Source organism: Pezoporus occidentalis, unplaced genomic scaffold, assembly GCF_034315485.1.
Source record: "Pezoporus occidentalis ecotype Australia unplaced genomic scaffold, CSIRO_AGI_Poc_V1 ctg7, whole genome shotgun sequence".
NCBI classification, from domain to species: Eukaryota; Metazoa; Chordata; class Aves; order Psittaciformes; family Psittacidae; genus Pezoporus; species Pezoporus occidentalis.
Window position 1 is genome coordinate 10,568,158 of NW_026916052.1, and position 17,999 is coordinate 10,586,156.

General features: G+C 37.9%; 1 protein-coding gene across 4 annotated transcripts in view; it reads left to right on the top strand.

Annotated features, from left to right (window-relative positions):
* PCMT1 (protein-L-isoaspartate (D-aspartate) O-methyltransferase) overlaps positions 1 to 17,999 on the top strand; it is a 33,029-nt gene continuing 15,030 nt past the window's right edge. For all 4 annotated transcript variants that reach the window (XR_009969081.1, XR_009969082.1, XM_062641763.1 and 1 more), the window contains exons 1-5: positions 1 to 278; positions 10,212 to 10,316; positions 11,464 to 11,495; positions 12,918 to 13,022; positions 16,422 to 16,542. Coding sequence is in view for 2 of the 4 variants with exons in the window: in XM_062641763.1 (XP_062497747.1) it covers positions 11 to 278; positions 10,212 to 10,316; positions 11,464 to 11,495; positions 12,918 to 13,022; positions 16,422 to 16,542 (631 nt within the window). In the remaining 2 variants the exon portion in view is untranslated. The remainder of the gene's footprint in view (positions 279 to 10,211; positions 10,317 to 11,463; positions 11,496 to 12,917; positions 13,023 to 16,421; positions 16,543 to 17,999) is intronic.

The following is a 17,999-nucleotide window of genomic DNA, read 5'->3' on the forward strand; positions in this document are numbered from 1 at the left end:
CGGCCGGAGAATGTCGGGCGCGCGGGGCGGTGGGCGCGTGGCCCCTCCCCTCAGCGGGCGCGCGGCGGCGGCGGCGGCGGCGGGAGGGGGAGGAGGCGGCGGCGGCGGCGAGGAGGCGGTGCCTGTGTCGGCGCTGGAGGTTGTGTCCTTCCTGGGGAAGCTGCTGTGCGCAGTCGCGGTGCTGAAGGCGGCTCTGTACCTGCTCCGCAGAGCGTGTCTAGCGATGGCCTGGAAGTCGGGAGGCGCCAGCCACTCCGAGCTCATCCACAATCTCCGCAGTGAGTCCCGGGCTGGCGGCCCCGCTGCTCGGCTCAGCCGCGGGGTGACCGTTACCGGCCGCTCGGCCGCGCACACTTGGCGTTCCCGCGGCGCCCGCCCAGCCGCCAACTGTCAAGGAGCAGCGCCGGCGGGGGGAGGAGGCGAAGGCGGCGCCCGGGCGGGGGGTGTGTGTCTGGGTGTCCGCAGCCGGGTGGAGGGCGGTGGCCGCTGGTGCAGGGCGGGCCCGGGCTGTTGTTGCGGGAGGAGATGCGGCGGCAGGGCTGGCGTCGATGGCGGTCCCGAAGGGGAAGCGCTACGCGGCGGCAGTGGCTGCTGTCAGCCCGCCGCTTCCTCCCCCCCGCCGCGGCCCCGTTCCCGCCGCCCCGTCTGCCCGTAACGTTCTTGTGTAAGCTCAGGCGGGGCCGCGGCGGCAGCTCTGGAGGGCCCGTGATCCTCCGTACGCAGTGGGCTCAGCGTCCCTCTGGCTTCGCTCCGGGCGCCTGTGCCGTCTCAGCACGGCCGCCGGGTGGCGGGGACGGTGCCCTGGGGCCCCTCGCCGGGCGGGCAGGGGAGCGGTGGTGCCGGCAGGAGCGCATACACCGTCCGTCGGTTTTTCCGGCCCCCGCTAAGCGTAGTGAGAGCTGTCCGGGACTGGGAAGCGCGCCGGAGAGGCCAGGGTTGTTTTTGTTGGATGGAAGGGGCGTCTGGCAGCGGCAGCAGTAGTCCACTCGGGTTCAAGTTCTCGCCCTCGGCCCTGTCCCCCCGCTGCTCTTTTCGGAGGGGTGGGATAGGAGAGAGGAGCTGTCGATATTACACGCTCTTGCTGCCGCCGAACTTTCCGGCGACTGCCTGGTCCTTGGCGTTCCTTGTCCTTCCCGAAGGTTTGTGCTGTTCCCGTGCTGAACGTGGAGGGTGTTGGGCGGATGCTGCTCTTCAGTGGTGTTCTTCAGTGCATCCTGGAGTCCGCTGGGTCTCTAGCGGTGATCCAGGCTGAGAGGACAGGACGATAACACCTTCTCTATTTAGAGTTTACGATTTTTCATGTTCGCCTCGGAGTAGTCTGTATTAGATACACTTGTAGTGTCTTTACTCCTGGTCTTCTTTTTCCTCTCTTCAAGTCTGTGGCCTAAACATGAAAGGTTGTAGATTTGGAGCCTCTATTATACAATTGTCTCCTATTTTAGTAATACTGCAAGACCACAGACAGATTCACCTGTTTGGCCTCTTCGTGATTTTGGAGACAGAGGAGAATATTCCTCGTTGCTTTCTCTAGTCTGCTTCTGTGAGATAATCTTGTATTTTCCAGTATTTTCTTTTTCTGCTCTTCTGAGAGCACTTCCATCCAGTGGAGCAATAACTGCTGAAGTGACTTTCAGTTTCACTGTAAAAGCTAACAAATAAATAATAACTTACCTAATTACAAGAGTTACAGTGCTTTTTGTTAGTTTCTTTTTTTCATTTTGCAACTGTAAGGTCTAGAAATACTGTTTCAGTGAAATTCTATTTCCTTACACAGCAGGGAAAAATTTTCTGACTTAAAAATGAATGTCAAGCTCCAAAATACATCCAAAAAGTTGTTATTGCCAGAATTGTCAATGGCTCTGAGAACCCGAGGGCAAAACCAATTATTTGTTGAAGAAAACAATGACAGTATTTTTCAACACATGGAAACTGTTTAGGGCTTTGTAAATAATAATAATAATGAAAAAGCTAAAAACCATTACCAGTAACCAACAACAGGAGATTAAACTAGCATGTTTAATGTTGTGATCTCAAAATATGCAGTGATGGTAGTTGCCTGCAAAGTTACAGTCTGTAATTTCCCCTCCCCCCGCGCCCCCCCCCCCCCTTTTGCATATGTATGCCAAATATTTTAAGGGGATGTTAAAGAGAACATTGGAAAGAAAATGGTTTGGAGGCAGCCGTTTGATCTTGCAGCAGGATTGTGTTGTTGATCTCAGTGGGGCTCTGCTGAGGCATAGGGTTTTAATCAGTGCAGAGCAGTTGGAGCATTAAGATGGTAACTGAAGAGTTCTCCAGGTAAGATTATACCTTGTTGCTGAAGTTGGGAACAACTTTTGAAGAAAGTGTTATTCTTTCAGATACTTTTTTTAACAAACTTAAAAATCATTGGTTGCAGAAAGATTAAAATGTTCTGGAGAATTCCTTCTGAGTAGTAGAAGATCCCTCAATGTCTTTAACCTCTCTTTTCCTCTAAAACCAGCTAAGTAGCATAACATTTCTGGCATTTTTATGTTAGAAGTAAGAATGCAAGGCAGATGAAGTTGTCCAAGTGTTTATTTCGTAGCTTAGTAACTGAATGTGTAATTTAGCGTGTGATTTGCATAAATTAAAATAAAGGAAATAACACAGGTTATAGTGACACAGTATGTGTTCTGCAGCAAAGCCTGCATTGAGAGGTTCTTGCTCCTGCCCTTGCACCAGGAGTCTTTTCTTCACTGTTCTTACAGAACTGCTTGTGAGGGAGGCAGTGTTGTAAGACTGGGCCACTTTCTTGTTACTCCTCTTGTGAAACACTGGGGTTTATACTCCTCAATGTCTGTAACCCGTTGTGCTATTGTGGTTAGAGAAGCAGTGAATGTTGTTACAGGTATAAGTGACTGGGGAGAATGGGAACTTCTTAAACTGGTTTTGCTTCCACATAAAATGTCAGTAGAAAACTGGTAGGCCACATATTCTTTTCCTTGAAAATAGCACTGAAGATTTTTCTTCATTATAAGTTGTCATGGACTGTTACCAGCACTTCTTTGTGGCACTACAGTTCTCAGAGTTAGTGAAACTATATAAAGATATGTTCATTGCTCATTTCACTGTAACAGTCATTGTTTTAGAGCAGTGGTAAGAGCTTTTTGTGTATTTGTTTGCAGATTTAGGCAGGTATTCTTTACAAGCCTTATGCTTGCTTCCATGTCTTAAAAGGGACGAACTAACCAAGCAGGCCATGGAATGCTGCATGTTTTTCAGTGCATACTTAGGTGACTGAAGAATGATGCGTGATCTTTTTAAGACAACTTAATATGCCAGAAAATAAGAAGTGTTAACTTCAAAACCATTGATCATATTTTAGATGTATGTAAATTAAGATTGTGTTGTTAACTGGTTCTTTGTTGTTGGCATATTTTTTCCCCTTGATGTTAGACAAGTTGTCAATGTAATGTTAAAAACATACCCATTCTTTCTCACAGCAACCCCAAAATTCAATGCAACAAAGTTCAAGTCCTCAGTCATTCAGGGGAAAAAAAAAAAGAGAGCATGGTTTTGGTGGCTTCTTATTATCCCAACACTTTAATCAGTCATTTTAATTTAAAGATGTTTAGTTCTGTTGCTTGATTGAAGATTTATTTTTTTAATTGTCTCTGGATTTAATGGCATAATATTTTCTTTCTCATAGTCTGAAGCTGCCTAATAATCCTTAGTAAAATGGAAATAATTTTGCAAATCTGCCCCATACAGATGACTACCATTGCTTGTGGCCATGTTAAAAAGATGGAATCTTGTATGTTTTAGTTTCTATATAACTTTAAGCTTTTATTTTAATGCTACAGTTTCTTTCATCCTGATATAGTATCAAAAGCTCACTAAAAGCTGTTGGTAAACTTGGAAAGAAATGCATACAGTTTGTGTTCTTTTGAATGATCATTTGTATGCATCTAATCAAAGTCATGTTTGTTAGCGTTACGATAACACTTTCAAGTAAAATATTTTCTTAACACTGTTACAAGGTGAGGTTGTTTTTATTAGTGTTTTTAATTTTGTTTTCAATTACCAAATTTGGCAAAACCAGAGTAAACTCTTTAAGAGCTTGGGACCACTAAACTTTTGGAATGATGTCTCTCCTGGACTGGTTAACTTGCAAGTTATGTTTTAAGACTTAAGAACCTGAATGCTGTAACACTGGAGTTGAGCACGAAATAGTTTTAAATGCTTGTACTGTCAAAATCTGGAAGAGATGGTCAGACAAATGTAACTTCAGAAATTTTTCCTTCTTTCTGTTAGTATGACAGCTTTGTGTCATTTTGTCTGAAGAGACAGGTTCATGTTTCCTGTATCTTTTGATCTTTCACAGCTTTTGCATAATACTAGTACCTGTTTTAATGTTACCACATCCCTAAAAACAGGCTCTTCATGTGGTCTGACTGCTGGTCTTGACAGTATTGTCTTCTCTGAAAACAGATCAGCAAAGTGGTGTAAGATGCACATCATCTGCCGTTAAAGATCTGCTAAAGCTATAAAAGAAGTTTTGCCTCAAGCCTTACTGTGAACCGAGCTCCTTAACTGTCCGTCTTAATCCAGCTAAGTTTATCTTACCCTCTGCAACAGTTTTTAGTTACTGCTGCTAGTTGTTGCCACTTCGTATTGCACTCTTCAGTTTTGACACTCCATGTAATTAGAGAAGTTCAGCCCTCTCAGAGGGATAAAGGTATGCTCAGAGGTAAAGTCTCTCATCTGCACACAGGTGTTTCTTGGTAAGTGCAGTGCTGTGTTCTTGCATGCTAAACCCAACCTTAAAGTCACATTCTTCTTTCATGTACTCCCAAAACTTTTTTCAGTCAGCTGCTGATACAGATTTAGGCAAAGTTGGCATAACTATTGCGATAAATATGAGTACGTTATGGATGGCCTTTGTGATAAAGATATGCACTGGGGGACTGTGAGCCAAGAGCTAGCATGGTTTTCTCCGCCCTCAGAGAAGGAAATGGTTAATGCCAATTTTGCAACATTGGCTTATAGTCTGAGGGAGGAATACAACTGTGATTAAATATGTCTAAATTGGTTATCTGCAGACTTTCAGATCCATAAAAATTAATATAGAGCTCTTACCCGTTCTATCAAAATGGGCAAGCTGTTTATGAAGATGATCATTATTAAATAGGGAAGGGGTACTCCTGTAAAGCAGAAGTGAAATTTTGGAGGGTAGGTTTGTATGTAACTTAATCTTGAGTCTGCACACTTGTTTGTTGTGTTGAACCTAGTTGTTTGTTCCCATGTATTTTTACCTCTGTGTGTTTTAGATGCTATTTTTTTTTATTTTATTTTTAATTTCTGCCTTGTTGAGGTTTTCATGGGATTTGATCTTTGTGTTTAATTTCTGGACCGTAAGATTAGTTCCGATGGGCCCTTACTTTCCTCAGTCTTTCTATTGTGTCTCAGAGTGACATACTCTCAACTAATTCCCTCCAGTTAGCTGTATGCAATGTTCTGTTTGAAAAATGTATTATTGTGAATCCAAATCATAATACTAACAGACGTGCAGGTGAATGTTTGAAGCAGATGCTCTGAAATTAGCAGCAAAGCACAAAAGGTTTGTATGTATCAGTAGTTTAAAAGAACCCACTTGTTTGCAAACACCTACTTCCAGTTTCTTTAGCACAAAGAACTTTGTATGTTTTGGGGCAAGTGTCCTTTATTGGACTTTGGGATGCTGATCCATCACTTCTTGTTCAAAGTGCCTTTTTTGTCTTCATGATTTACAGTGAAATATTCCTGTGCTCATTAAATAAAATTATATTAACTGAATTGCTTCTTTCTTATCTTTTTCTTTTCTCTCCCCACACAAAAAGACCTTAAATCAGTCGATCAGCTGCCTAAAACCAACTAACTTCACGTTGCTTAAAAATCAAGATGTGGTTTTGTTCTGCCGACTTTCCTCTTGAAAGTTGCTAGCTGTTTTATGTGGGTCAGATGGAGACATCTAAAAACTCTGAGTTGTCGAGTAATATTAATCTACTTGATTTCATCTGTGGTAATATAGAGCTCTGTGCTTTGCATCATGCTTTAAGACTTCTGTATGATTTAAAAATACCACTGTTGCTCAAAAGTCATCTTCGTAAGTAAAGTTCTCTGGAGTAGGTATGGAGAAAGTTATCTGGGGAGAAACGTAACTATATGGATGCCAAAATAGTCCTACAGTAAATGGTTTTGGAATCTGCATGAGTGTTGTTTATGTAAAGCCAGCAACGGAGGTGTTTGAGTAGCTGTTTATAGTTTGTATAGTAAGCTTGTGTGCTGGATCTTATCATGTGGCAATGAGACACCCTCCTTCTGATCGGGAAGCCAGTGTTGGTGTAAATGTTAACTGCTTGTATTTTATGGTTTGGTTGGAAACTTGTTTGATCAACAGTCAGGATACCATCAGTAATGTAGGCAGTTCTTTGAAAGATAAACACTTCACTAATGTGTTTGCTGCTGAAGAAAAAAGATAGGTTGTTTACTTGTTGCGAGTCCATGGTGGCTTTTCAGACCTTAGCTCTTTTTGTCCTTGCTTTCTGACAGCCCACTGCCCAGTTTCCCAGGTTTTGTTCAGCCCTGGTACATTTCCACCTTCAAATCCAAGGGCTGCGCTGTGAGCTCGTTTTCCTGTTTTCATGATTGTTTTTTTTGTGGAAAAGAAGCAGACCAGAATGAGTTTTCAAAACAAGTTCCAATTATGTCAAGTTGTCATTGCTGCAGCCTCTATACAGAGTAACTCTTGAACTCTGCAGGCCAGGCTCCACTCTTTAAGTGGTTACTTTTCAGCTTTAGCCCTTCGAAGCTTAGGAGTTTTGCTGATACAACTCTAATAAATCAGAGAGTTTATGTTTGATTTTAAACTGTAAGCTGGTGTGTTTGTGTATTAGCCTTTGCATATAAACACTTAATAATTTAGGATCTGATTTGTTTGCAGTACTGATTACTGGAATCTTAAAAAACCCACCAGTCTCCTCAAAGAGAGTTATTGTTGGAAAGGATAATCAACCTACGTACGTTCAGTTGTGAATTACTTTCCTGCAATATATAGCTTCCTTTTAAGATTTAGAAAAAGTTTTGCATTGACATTTTGTTAATAAATAATTTACTGCCAATTGTCTTATTTTTCAGCACCTAGATATGGCATGAACTTAGAAAGTCGCCTTTGCAGTATAAACTGCTATTATTGGATTCTTAGGGCATATACTTGTTTTCTGGACTTCAGAATCTGATAGATATTTGTTCCAGACAGAATTAAGATCCTGGCAGTTGATCATCTTGGGACTGACTGTTGCAGGAAGGAAAGGACTTCCATTGGAGTTCAGTAACCTGCAGTTGCAGTATATCTCTATATTCAACCATGAGACTAAGAAAAATCCTTTTTGTTATCAACAAAGAAGAAATCACTATAAAGTCAGTAGTGACTTTACTGTTTAAGGTTTGATTTCTTTTCTTAATTCCCACCTAAAATTTGTTGTTGTCTCTGTTATATAATAAGCAAATTTGAAAAGCAGACTTAATCTATGGGGAATAATGTGATGCCCTGTAATTCCACATTCATAGCTGAGAGGGTGTATTCTTTTATGAAGAGGGAGTATTATTTGATAATTGAAGTACATGGCTGATGCATGAGATCCAGCTTCTCCCACTGGTTCTGCAGGGGACTCTGAGCATGGGTTACTTGCTTAACTTCTTATTTATTGGAATGGAAAAGATGACACTCGTTAAAGATAGTCCAACAGTAAATCTGAGTGCTGAATAAGAGCAGCTGAAATGCTCAGAATCTGTAGAATATTAGAATAATAGTGCCTACTGTTTTCAGGTTGTTTTGATTTTGGTTTGTTTTTGTTTTTTTTAATTATCTGTCAGTGTAAGCATCATACTTGGTGAAGTTATACATGGACTGAAACAGAGTTTTGTGCTTTGCTTTGCACAGATACCCACAGACAATATCTGTCAGAGCTCTGATTGAACAAGTTGGGGGAAGAATGAGTAAAATACGAGTAAAGTAATAGAATAGAGAAAACAAAGTTTTTGAGTGCTGAGAGATGAATTTACTTATATTCTAAGCAAAAGATGACAGGAGTAGATGAGAGAGGTGAGGTGGCAGGCATGGAGTTTTGCAAAAGGCGGAAACGGATAATGGGTAGTGTGAAAGAAGAGGTTTGGAAGAAGCCTGCAGTCACAGTAGTACAGAGAAGGTTTCCTGGAAACTAGAGGAGGTTCTCAGCCTTACAATAGGGCCCTGCAGTTGCTCTTTCAAGCTGGAAGCTTGATTTTCATATTCTCTGCATGTTTCCAGAAGACACAAAAGGAAAGAGCAGATGGCTACCTGTAGCTTCTAGAATGTAGGTATCTACATACACAATACACAATCTCAAGTAATAAATTGCAATATTTAGATCTTTTCTGACTGCTTCTTAGCTGCTGCTTTTTGACCTCCTTTTCACCCACCAGAACAGTGATCTCTTTATGCCTGTTATCATTGGCTTTGCTTATGCTCCTGCCTATTTATTTTTATTGGTTTTTAAGTACATTTATTTTGGAGCTACTATTTCTTGGTGGTACCACGTAAGAATCTAACGGTAAATTTTTTTTTTTGTTTGGTTTTGTTTCTGTACTTTGATCACAGAACTGATACACAACTCATTCCAAGTGGTCAGGGGAAAGCTTTTATTTTCCTTACTATCTTCTATTGTCAGTGCCAGTGTTAACAGATTGATTTATTTTGGGGTACAGTTTTGCTCAGTGAAGTAAATTTATAAACTGCTGCAATCAACTACTCTCTCAGATTAAAAAGCTTGCACTGAAATGAGTTTCCTCTAACTGGAACTGTAGTATACAGTATAATGCACAGGATATGTGTATGGTCTTTGAGGGGAGTGTGTGCTTTTTCTGGGATTTCTCAGATACAGAAAGAATTCTGAAAAAGATTTTTTTTTTTTTAATAGAAATTTTCCTTAATAATTTGGTAGTATATTCCTATTGCAGTTGATACTTTGTCTTCAGACTAAAAACCAAACTGATTTGAGGGGTTATTTTGCTCTCTGAAGTCAAGCTTATGCTATATAGTATAACCAAAATAAAAAAAATCCCTGACAGCTCAGGGTAGTTGGGATCACACCATAAACACTCAGTGAAGCCTCTGCAGAAGGAAGCCCAGGCCTTGGCATGGCTTCATTAGTGATAGTACTTTAAAACGTTGATGCGACTTCAGTTAGGACAATCTTACAAAAGTTTTTTAATCTGATTTTTCTGTTAATGTGTTTTGGGTTAGATTATAAAGTACTCAATTTTTATTTTTTTTCTTCCCTTTTAAGTACAATTTTCTAAATAAAATCTTCTTTCTTTAAAGTAAGTAGCTCAATGAAGCAATCCATTGTTGAAATGTCAGTTATTTGTAATTTATACTGTCTTTTTAATGCAAGTGATTAATTTTTTCCATTTGTTTTCTAAAGTTTTTTGTTACTCATATATGTCTCTTCAGAACTGTAAAAAAAGAATTATCAAAGTTAAAAAACTTCAATAAAATAGGAAGGAAAAATGGCTGCACTGTACAGTGTTTCTGTCATTTACATGCATCTATATTTGCATTTTATTTTGAAAAGTGAACAAAGATTCAAAGTATTTTGATATAAAAACTCTTTGGCTTCAGTCTGCTCCAGCATAAGAATTGTGATTCTGTAATCTTTATAAAAGGATTTTTTTTGTTCTGCTAACTCAAAAGAGGAAAAGATCTTGAAAATAAAATACTGAGCAATGATACTGCATCTTCACATTTCTAACCTGCTTTTGTATGTGTTTTGATAATGACTCACTTATATAGCTGCTTAGAAACCTGAAGTATATCTTGTTTGGTGTGTAGAGTAGTATCAGATTCTTACTGACTTATCTTGTCAGGAATATCAAAGGTGTGCATGAAGTTGAGTTTTTCTAGGGGATAGATAAATCTTTGAAAATGGTCTGTTTCAGAAAGCATCTGTAACCACTGGGACATTCTTGTTCAAAGTTCACTGGCTTAAGCAATATTTGAGCTGTGAACAGCATCTTAAATTCTAGTATGATGAGGTTAGAGTATTAGAGAGGGTAAGGAAGGTCACATGATTTTTCACGATATTAGGAATTTATTAATGTATTTCACATGGTCTTGCATTGCAGTAGAGAGGCAATGCCTTCAATTTTACTTATTTATTTCTATTTTATAGAAAATGGGATCATCAAATCAGACAAGGTATTTGAAGTGATGCTGGCTACAGACCGTTGCCACTATGCAAAATACAACCCTTATATGGATTCTCCACAGTCTATAGGTAAGAGCATCTTGTAAAAATGATTGAGATTGTTCCAGTTTGCATTACTGTGACCGCCTTTGTCATATATGTGTTAAGAATGTGAACATAATATTTTAAATTTTGGAAGCTTCTGTATTTCTTTATTCAATACCTTTTAACTAAGTTTCAGTTTGTTATGAAATAAAGTTGTTTTTTTAATTTAAAAAACAGGCCTCTATACATCAGGATAAATGTCTTATAGTCTATTAATAAGTATGGGGTTTTTTTTTAAACACAGCAACTTGTGATGGTGCAGATAATCTTTAACTACTTAAAAATCATTCGTATCCAGTTTACGCCAGAAACATTTTCTCTTTACATAAATGATTTATTTGAGATCAATGCAGAGTTCCTTAAGCCTTTACATGTGACTTAATTTTTAAAATGAACATAGGCTTTAAATGGGACAATCTCTTGATAAGACAGTTGTTATTTTGCATCCAGATCCCAGTTTTATCTTTCCAAGCCAGCAGAATGAATTAAGTGAATATATTCCTTTTTTTTTTTTTTTGACACCCCACCCTAATAGTGAGTGGTGAGAACTATGAATTATATTAGGATTTTAGTAGTTGTATAGGAAAACTCAAGAATTTTTAAAGATACGTAAGTTTTTGAGTATGTATTCATATGTGTGCTTCACAGAAAAAATATAGGTGAGTGTTCTTCTATGTGTTCTCATAGATGTGTGCTGTTTGCAAGATAGATGGGGTTATTGTCTCCAGAAGTTCAAGACAATATGGTCCCCACCACATAAAACTCAACTGACAAGTTCAGGCTTTTACATATGGCCTGAGGGGAAAAGGCATTATGTTATTCTGGGAATCATTACTCTTTTGAATTCAACATGCTTGATCAAGCTAAGGCAATATAGTGATGAAATGGAGATTCAAACTGAGGTCAAGGGCAGAACCCTTGTTTTTTTTCTGTCCACAGTTGACATGGCATAGCTTTGAGATAATGTACCTTAACTCATTTCTGGAGCACCAGTGTAACTGTTCAGGGGTTTGTGTGTGTAATCCCCTGAATGAGGGTGACAGTTAAAGCATACCATTTTATAGTCAAGGTAATAAAGATTGTGTTGGTCCAAACAATGGTCAAAATGTTCTTTCATTCTCTTGCTTTACAGGTTTCCAAGCAACAATCAGTGCTCCACATATGGTAAGCTTTAAACTAACCTGATTAGTATAGGTGATTTTGTAACATCAAAATGCTTCTGAAATAAAATACTTATCCTAGCAAATTTAATGAGCAGTTGATTGCAGTGATGTTGTGGACTGCCTACTGCGAAGGCACAGAGAAGATCAAGCTAGACTTTCCTTGGAGATGCACAATGATAAGATGAGGGGTAGTGGACAAAAAAAGAAAAAGTGGGATTCTGATTAGTTTCTAGGGTAAAAAACAATTCCTGTTGAGGGTAGTTAAGCACTGGAACAGGTTTCACAGATTGTGAAAACTATTCTGTGTTATACAAAGAAGCTGACTGGACAGGGCTGTAAGCACCCTAATATAAATTGCCTATATGTTGAAAGAGGGTTGAACCATGGGATTTCGAGAGATCCTTTCCAACCTAAATTACTCTGTGATTTATAAAAGTATAAAAATTCAGAGTGGATAACAGTGATTTCTATGGTCTGGTATTGCTGTAATGTTTTTAATTCTTTAGACAGGAGGAAAAAAAAAATGGCAGGGGAGTTGGAACTAGATGAGCTTTGAGGTCCCTTCCAACCCAAACCATTCTATGATTCTATGGTATGCTTTTTGTCCTTGCAGTGTTTGGAAAGTGACAAAGTAAAAGTCTGCTTCACTTGACGAAAACTACCTAGTTGGGTTAGAATTTACTTAGTTACCAATATAAAAAAAATCAGGAATTTTGTATAGAAATGTTAGGATTTTAGTCAAGGAAAGACAGAGAAAGAAGGTACTGTGGCTAAGGGATAAAATAAGTATTAATTATGTTTTCAGAATTTTAATTCATCTAAGTCATAGCCTTTGAATTCTCCTTTGCTTAGCACTAGTAGTATATGAAGTGTTAGAGCAAAAAGGAAATGTATCCTCTAAGCAAATGTTGACAATAAATGTTCTAGCAATAAATGTTCTAATTACTTGTTTTCTGGGTGTGATGGATTAAGCTGTAAGAGTGTGATTATGGCTATCTCTGAAACACTAAAGAACAAATTGGTGTTTGAGTGTGTGACCTAAGCTTAGTTTGTGTAGTGGTCCACCTTGTAGGAAAGCAAAACTCATGAAGTATGTCTGTAAACTACTGCATTTCATGTAAGAGCCTGGCTATCTGCTGTTGTAAATAACTTTTTCCTACTGTTTGATTCAGCAAGTATGCAGGTAATACAAGAGGTAGTTTAAATATACATACATGCACAATTTGAAGTCAATGAAATAATAGTGATTATATCATATAGTTAACTCCCTCCACCCTCCACTTTTTTTGTAATAGAAAATAATTCTGAAATATCTTGCATGAATCCTCAGTGCATTGGTCCAAGTCACTGAAGAAATGAACATCTATTGGGTAAAATAGATACTTGAAATATATTGACATTTTCTGCCTCTTTCTTCTCTTAGCATGCATATGCTCTTGAACTTCTGTCTGATCAGTTACATGAAGGAGCCAAAGCACTTGATGTAGGATCTGGAAGTGGAATCCTTACAGCATGCTTCTCACGAATGGTGAGATATTTAGTTTAATCACTGAACCATCAGAACTGCTTGAACTGCAGCGTAACTCTGATTGAAGGGGAGGGGAAGAAAGCATCCTTTGTACAGTGGACTGATGCATGTTATGCAGAAGATAATTTACTCTTTTGGATGTGATTAGTACCCATTTCTTAGCCTAGCTGATACTAGATGGTTGAGTTAAAGGTCTGGTAAATCATGTGATGGTGAAGAAACTGCTTAGAGGGGACGGGTTTATTTCTTTCTTGTAGTTTAGTGATTGCTTTATATCTTGAAGGAAGGTGATATTTCGCTTGTCCAGCTCAATTTTTACATTATCTTGTGTGCCATGAATGTTCTTATTGTAATCAGTTGTCATGTCTTCCTGCTATGATGAGAGCTTAGTGAGACTTAAAAGAATCCTATTTCTACAGGAAAGTATATTGTATGTATATAAATTGTCTCTGAATTTAACTTTTTTTTTTTCTCCTTTCTGTATTGTGTGAGCATCACTATAATTATCCGTTTAATTTGTTCTAAGTTGGATATTAATTTGTTTGGTTGGTTTTGTTTTGTTTGTTTTTTTTTTAACATCTTCTACAAGAAACTTAATCTCTGGGTTGTTCCATCTGTATATAAGGAATTCTCTGTGGTTCCACCCTATGTTGCATCAGGAAAAGAGGTGAAAAATATTGCGATGGCTATAACTACAGTACTGTTAGACTAATTTATGTAGTAGAATATAATCAGTTCTTCCTTCTCCATTCTAGGCCTCTCTCATTGCTTTATAACTAGCAGACACCTTTATTAAACTGCCAACTAGATAATTTTTTTTCTTTTTTATCTTTCTGAGAAGTTAATTTAGAACGTGGTGATGAGACGATAAATTCACATATGGGTTTTTTTGCTACTTAGTTTTCTGTTTTCAAGCAGCTGATCTGTTGAGTTCTGGTTTCTTTTGTAAAGGACTGGACAACGAACTAGCAAAAGTATTTAAATTTTTTAAGTGCTAGCTGAAAAATCTAAAAAAAAAAAAATTTCTAGTTGAAGTAAGTTAATCAAGCTGCAATTTAGAGGAAATCTTAAATGTCACTTATTTAACTCTGTGCCTATCGTTTTTCTTGTAACTTTGTAGTAAACAATCAAGTGCCAGTAGTATGCATGGGAGCTCCAATCTTGCAAGTGTTAAAACTTTTTGTCATGGTTAGGTGTATTTCTCGCTACAGTTACTCATGGAGAAATAGCCATTTTTGATCAGACATGATAAGTTGTGGTGTGCACTTTCTTCTTTTAAAGCAGCTACATAAGAAAAGCTGAAAACATGGCAAGAAGTCAGAATTACCATAAAAAGGAAATTGCTTCCCAATTTTGTTGACTTTAATCATGCTATTCTTCTACTGCCATATGAATGTCATGTTCCTCTTCTGAATTCTTGGTGGTATGCTGTGGAAAGCCTTATGAGCATGTGTTTTGTGAAACTGGATAAATGCCTTTGCTCTGTTTGATAGCAGTACTATGCAGTATGGGTCTTGCTTCATCCACTTGAATGAATATAGATAAGACAGGATGTACTGCTGTGACTTCTTCTGTAAAGTTCTTTTAAACTGTAACAAAAGTTTGAAAGATGTATATTATAGGGAATGATGGTAAAGTGTTTTTCTATCAAAATTCAATCGGGTATGTGCTTACTGGATCATGTGGATGTTGCTTCTCTGTCTACTTGAGATCTCAATGAAAAGCTTGTATTTGTAGCACAAGTACCTAAATGCACATTGATGTCATAACAGCTTTGCTCCTGTGATGATAATCTCATTGGTGGTAGTCTTGGGGAAGCTTTGTTTACTTAAGCTAGTAAAGCATCTTTAAGATTTTTTTGTTTGGGTTTTGATGTTGAACTGCTGTGATAAACTTAACTACACAGCATGCAATTTTAAGTTTATATGCTTTTAAAGGTTGCTGGCAAATTAAAGTAATTGTAGTTTTCATCCTGTAAGTACTGGAATTATAAAAAGTGGGGTATATATTTAATTTTAACAAACCATGGAGATCCCCAAAATTGTGCCATTTTGCTATTGTTTCAACTGCACACATTTCAAGGTTCCAGGCAATAGACAGAGGTAACTAACTGAGGATTTAGAAATATCTTGCTGGACTCTGACATGCAGCAGGAGGTTCTCATGCTATTGCTATCTTGCTAAATTGGAATTTCTGTGATGTTACGTTTTGTTGGACTACACTGGATCTTTTGCCAGCTTCTGGTACAGCTGACTGCCAGGCATTCCTCCAGATGGCAACTTGTAGTTGTCATGGTAAAAACTTGCCACGTGTCTTGCTCTGTTTCAAAGGCTAGGCTCGTGGGCTTCTACTTGAAAAAAAAGCTAACAATGCTCTCTCTCCATTTTTTTTTTTCTTTTTTTAATTTTTATTTTTACCCTACCATAGCACTTTTTCATAATGAAACAGAAAAATCCCCATGGTGTCAATAACCAGTTATTAATTTTCCATGTCTTGGCAACATATAAATATAAGATACCAATGGGTTCAAATATGACCAAAGACAAAGTTTTATATGACAACATGGGCTGCTAGGACATACTCTGCCATTGTGTTATTTGAGCTGGATCCTGTTAAAAATGATCAGATTTTAAGATTTGGATTGTTTCTCCTCTCCCCGAAATTGGATTTTTTTCTAGAATGAAGGCACAATTCCAGAAGAAATGCCTGTAGTGGAGAAGTTTTGCTAGTAGACCTTTTTTTCCCCTCAGACTGACTACACAGATCTTTCATGACCTTCTGTGAGTTACGAGCTCTCAAAAGTTCCATTCTTCCTGTGGAAGAGAGCTGTAAATCTCAAAGTAGATTAATGAATGCAATGGTAGGTGGAAGGTAATTTGTCCCTGACTATTAATTAGTGCATTTGTTCCTGAAAGAATAGGACTCTTAAGAACTTAGAAAAAGATGCATGACTTTCTATTTTCCTTGAAGTAAGGTCTTCTCTAAAAAACCTTAATCTTTAAGTATGTTTATTCAACATGGAAGAAGATTAATTCTAGTCTTTGTCCTTGAAGTTATTACTTTCTGTTGCAGGTAGTGCAAACACTCATGATCAAATCTGACTTCTAAAAATTCAAAGACGAGATCTCCACTAATAATACAACTTAATTGAATTATGTCTCAAAAAAAATATGACTATAACAAGCATTTATAAGACTGTACTGGCAAATTCTAATTACCAGTTGCTTCTAGCAGTCAGGGTGTGTCATTCCAAGCAGTAGTTTCAGTAACGTTGGGGAAAATATACTTACCACTTTACTGGTTTTGTTTTTACTTTAGAGAAATGGGCTCAGGTGATAGAAATACTCATTCTGTAAACAAATCTAGCAGAAATTATTCAACTGTATATTTTTATTCCAGGTGGGTCCCAAAGGACAAGTTGTAGGAATTGATCATATCAAAGAACTAGTAGATGACTCAATAAATAATGTCAAAAAAGATGATCCCACATTGCTGTCTTCAGGAAGAGTGAAACTGATTGGTGAGCATCAGACTGATATACTTACTAATTAAACTGATATTCTTTCTAGCAGCTGGTTGAAAATGACTAGAATTGGAGGTGATTAAAAATTCCATTTGAAGAAGTTAAGCCAAAGAAAGAAAAGCCAAATGAATATTTTAAATTCAAATCATCTTAAGGCCTTTGAAAAATACAATCTTTGCACAGTTTTGAGAATATGACTTCTGATAATCTTAAAGAATACTACTAGAGAAGCTTATCAGGGAAGTGCTTTCTACTTCACCTGCGGAAGGTCTGTCGTGTGAATTTGCTATTTAAAATTGGGTTTGAATTCACAACTTTGCTTGAATAAATGTACTGTCATCTATATTTGCCTGGTTTAACAAAACCTGTATACTTCTGATAGAGTAATGGAGAAAGCTGCGCACAGAGTGGAAAAAGTACCAAATTGGCAGTATGCATCACTGAAGTTTTTCACTTCTTTTTAAAATTAATGGTATTTGCATGTTAGGGAAGTGATTAAATGACACCAAACTACTGTAATTCAGATAGCATTATTTCCTCTCAGTAACTCTAAAATTATACAGTGAATTGTTTTAAATAATACTTATTTTGACAAAAGGGTGGGTTTGTGGTTTTTTGTTGTTTTTGGTTTTTTGTTTGGTTTTCTTTAAAGAAAAGAAAGATACAAAGCTGGCAGGAGGAAAGCATTCCCTTCATTATCATTCTTTTTCTTTAAATTTAAAAAAGAAGTTAAAGATTGGAGTATTTTTGAGGTTTCTTACAAGAGTGTTTGGAAAAATAATGATTGTGGTCTTTGGCTCTTACCTTAATTACCTTCTGCTTCTTGGTAATTTTTTTTTTTGTAAATGAGGGACTTTTCTGAATAAGTTTTTTATTATTTTTTTTCAAAATAAGGCAGTCTACATGTGTAAAAAAAAAAAAAAAAAAAAAAAAAAATGCAGTGCCCCTCACTAAGAACACTTTATGCCTTTAACTTTCTTGGAAAAGAAATTATCCTGAGTCTGTTGCGCTGGAGAGGGGAAATAGGGGGATAATTTTCATTGTTGCTGTACAAGAGAAATTTGGACTTATGCTTCTGATCATACCTACAACAAACCTTGATGCTCTTAATTTCTGAAAGTAGTTTGGTGTGGAGCTAGAATCCAGAGCTGTTTTTTAAAACAACACCACCTTCCCCAACACACAGAAGAAAAACTAAATCCCCAGGGTTAATTGGTGATGGGAGGTATGTCAGTTGCTGGCTTTCCACAAGCATGTTTCAGGCACTCTCCATTGCTTTGCCACACCTCTCATAAACTGTAACTGCATTCCAGAAGCAACAATATTATTTTTGGGTACCTCAGTAATAGAACAGCACTGAGAACTTGGAATAAGTAACTTTGGGTATATCTGTATTAGTTTCTGGGGTGTTTTGCTGTTTTTGGTGTGTGGTTTGTTTTTGTTTTGTTTTGGTG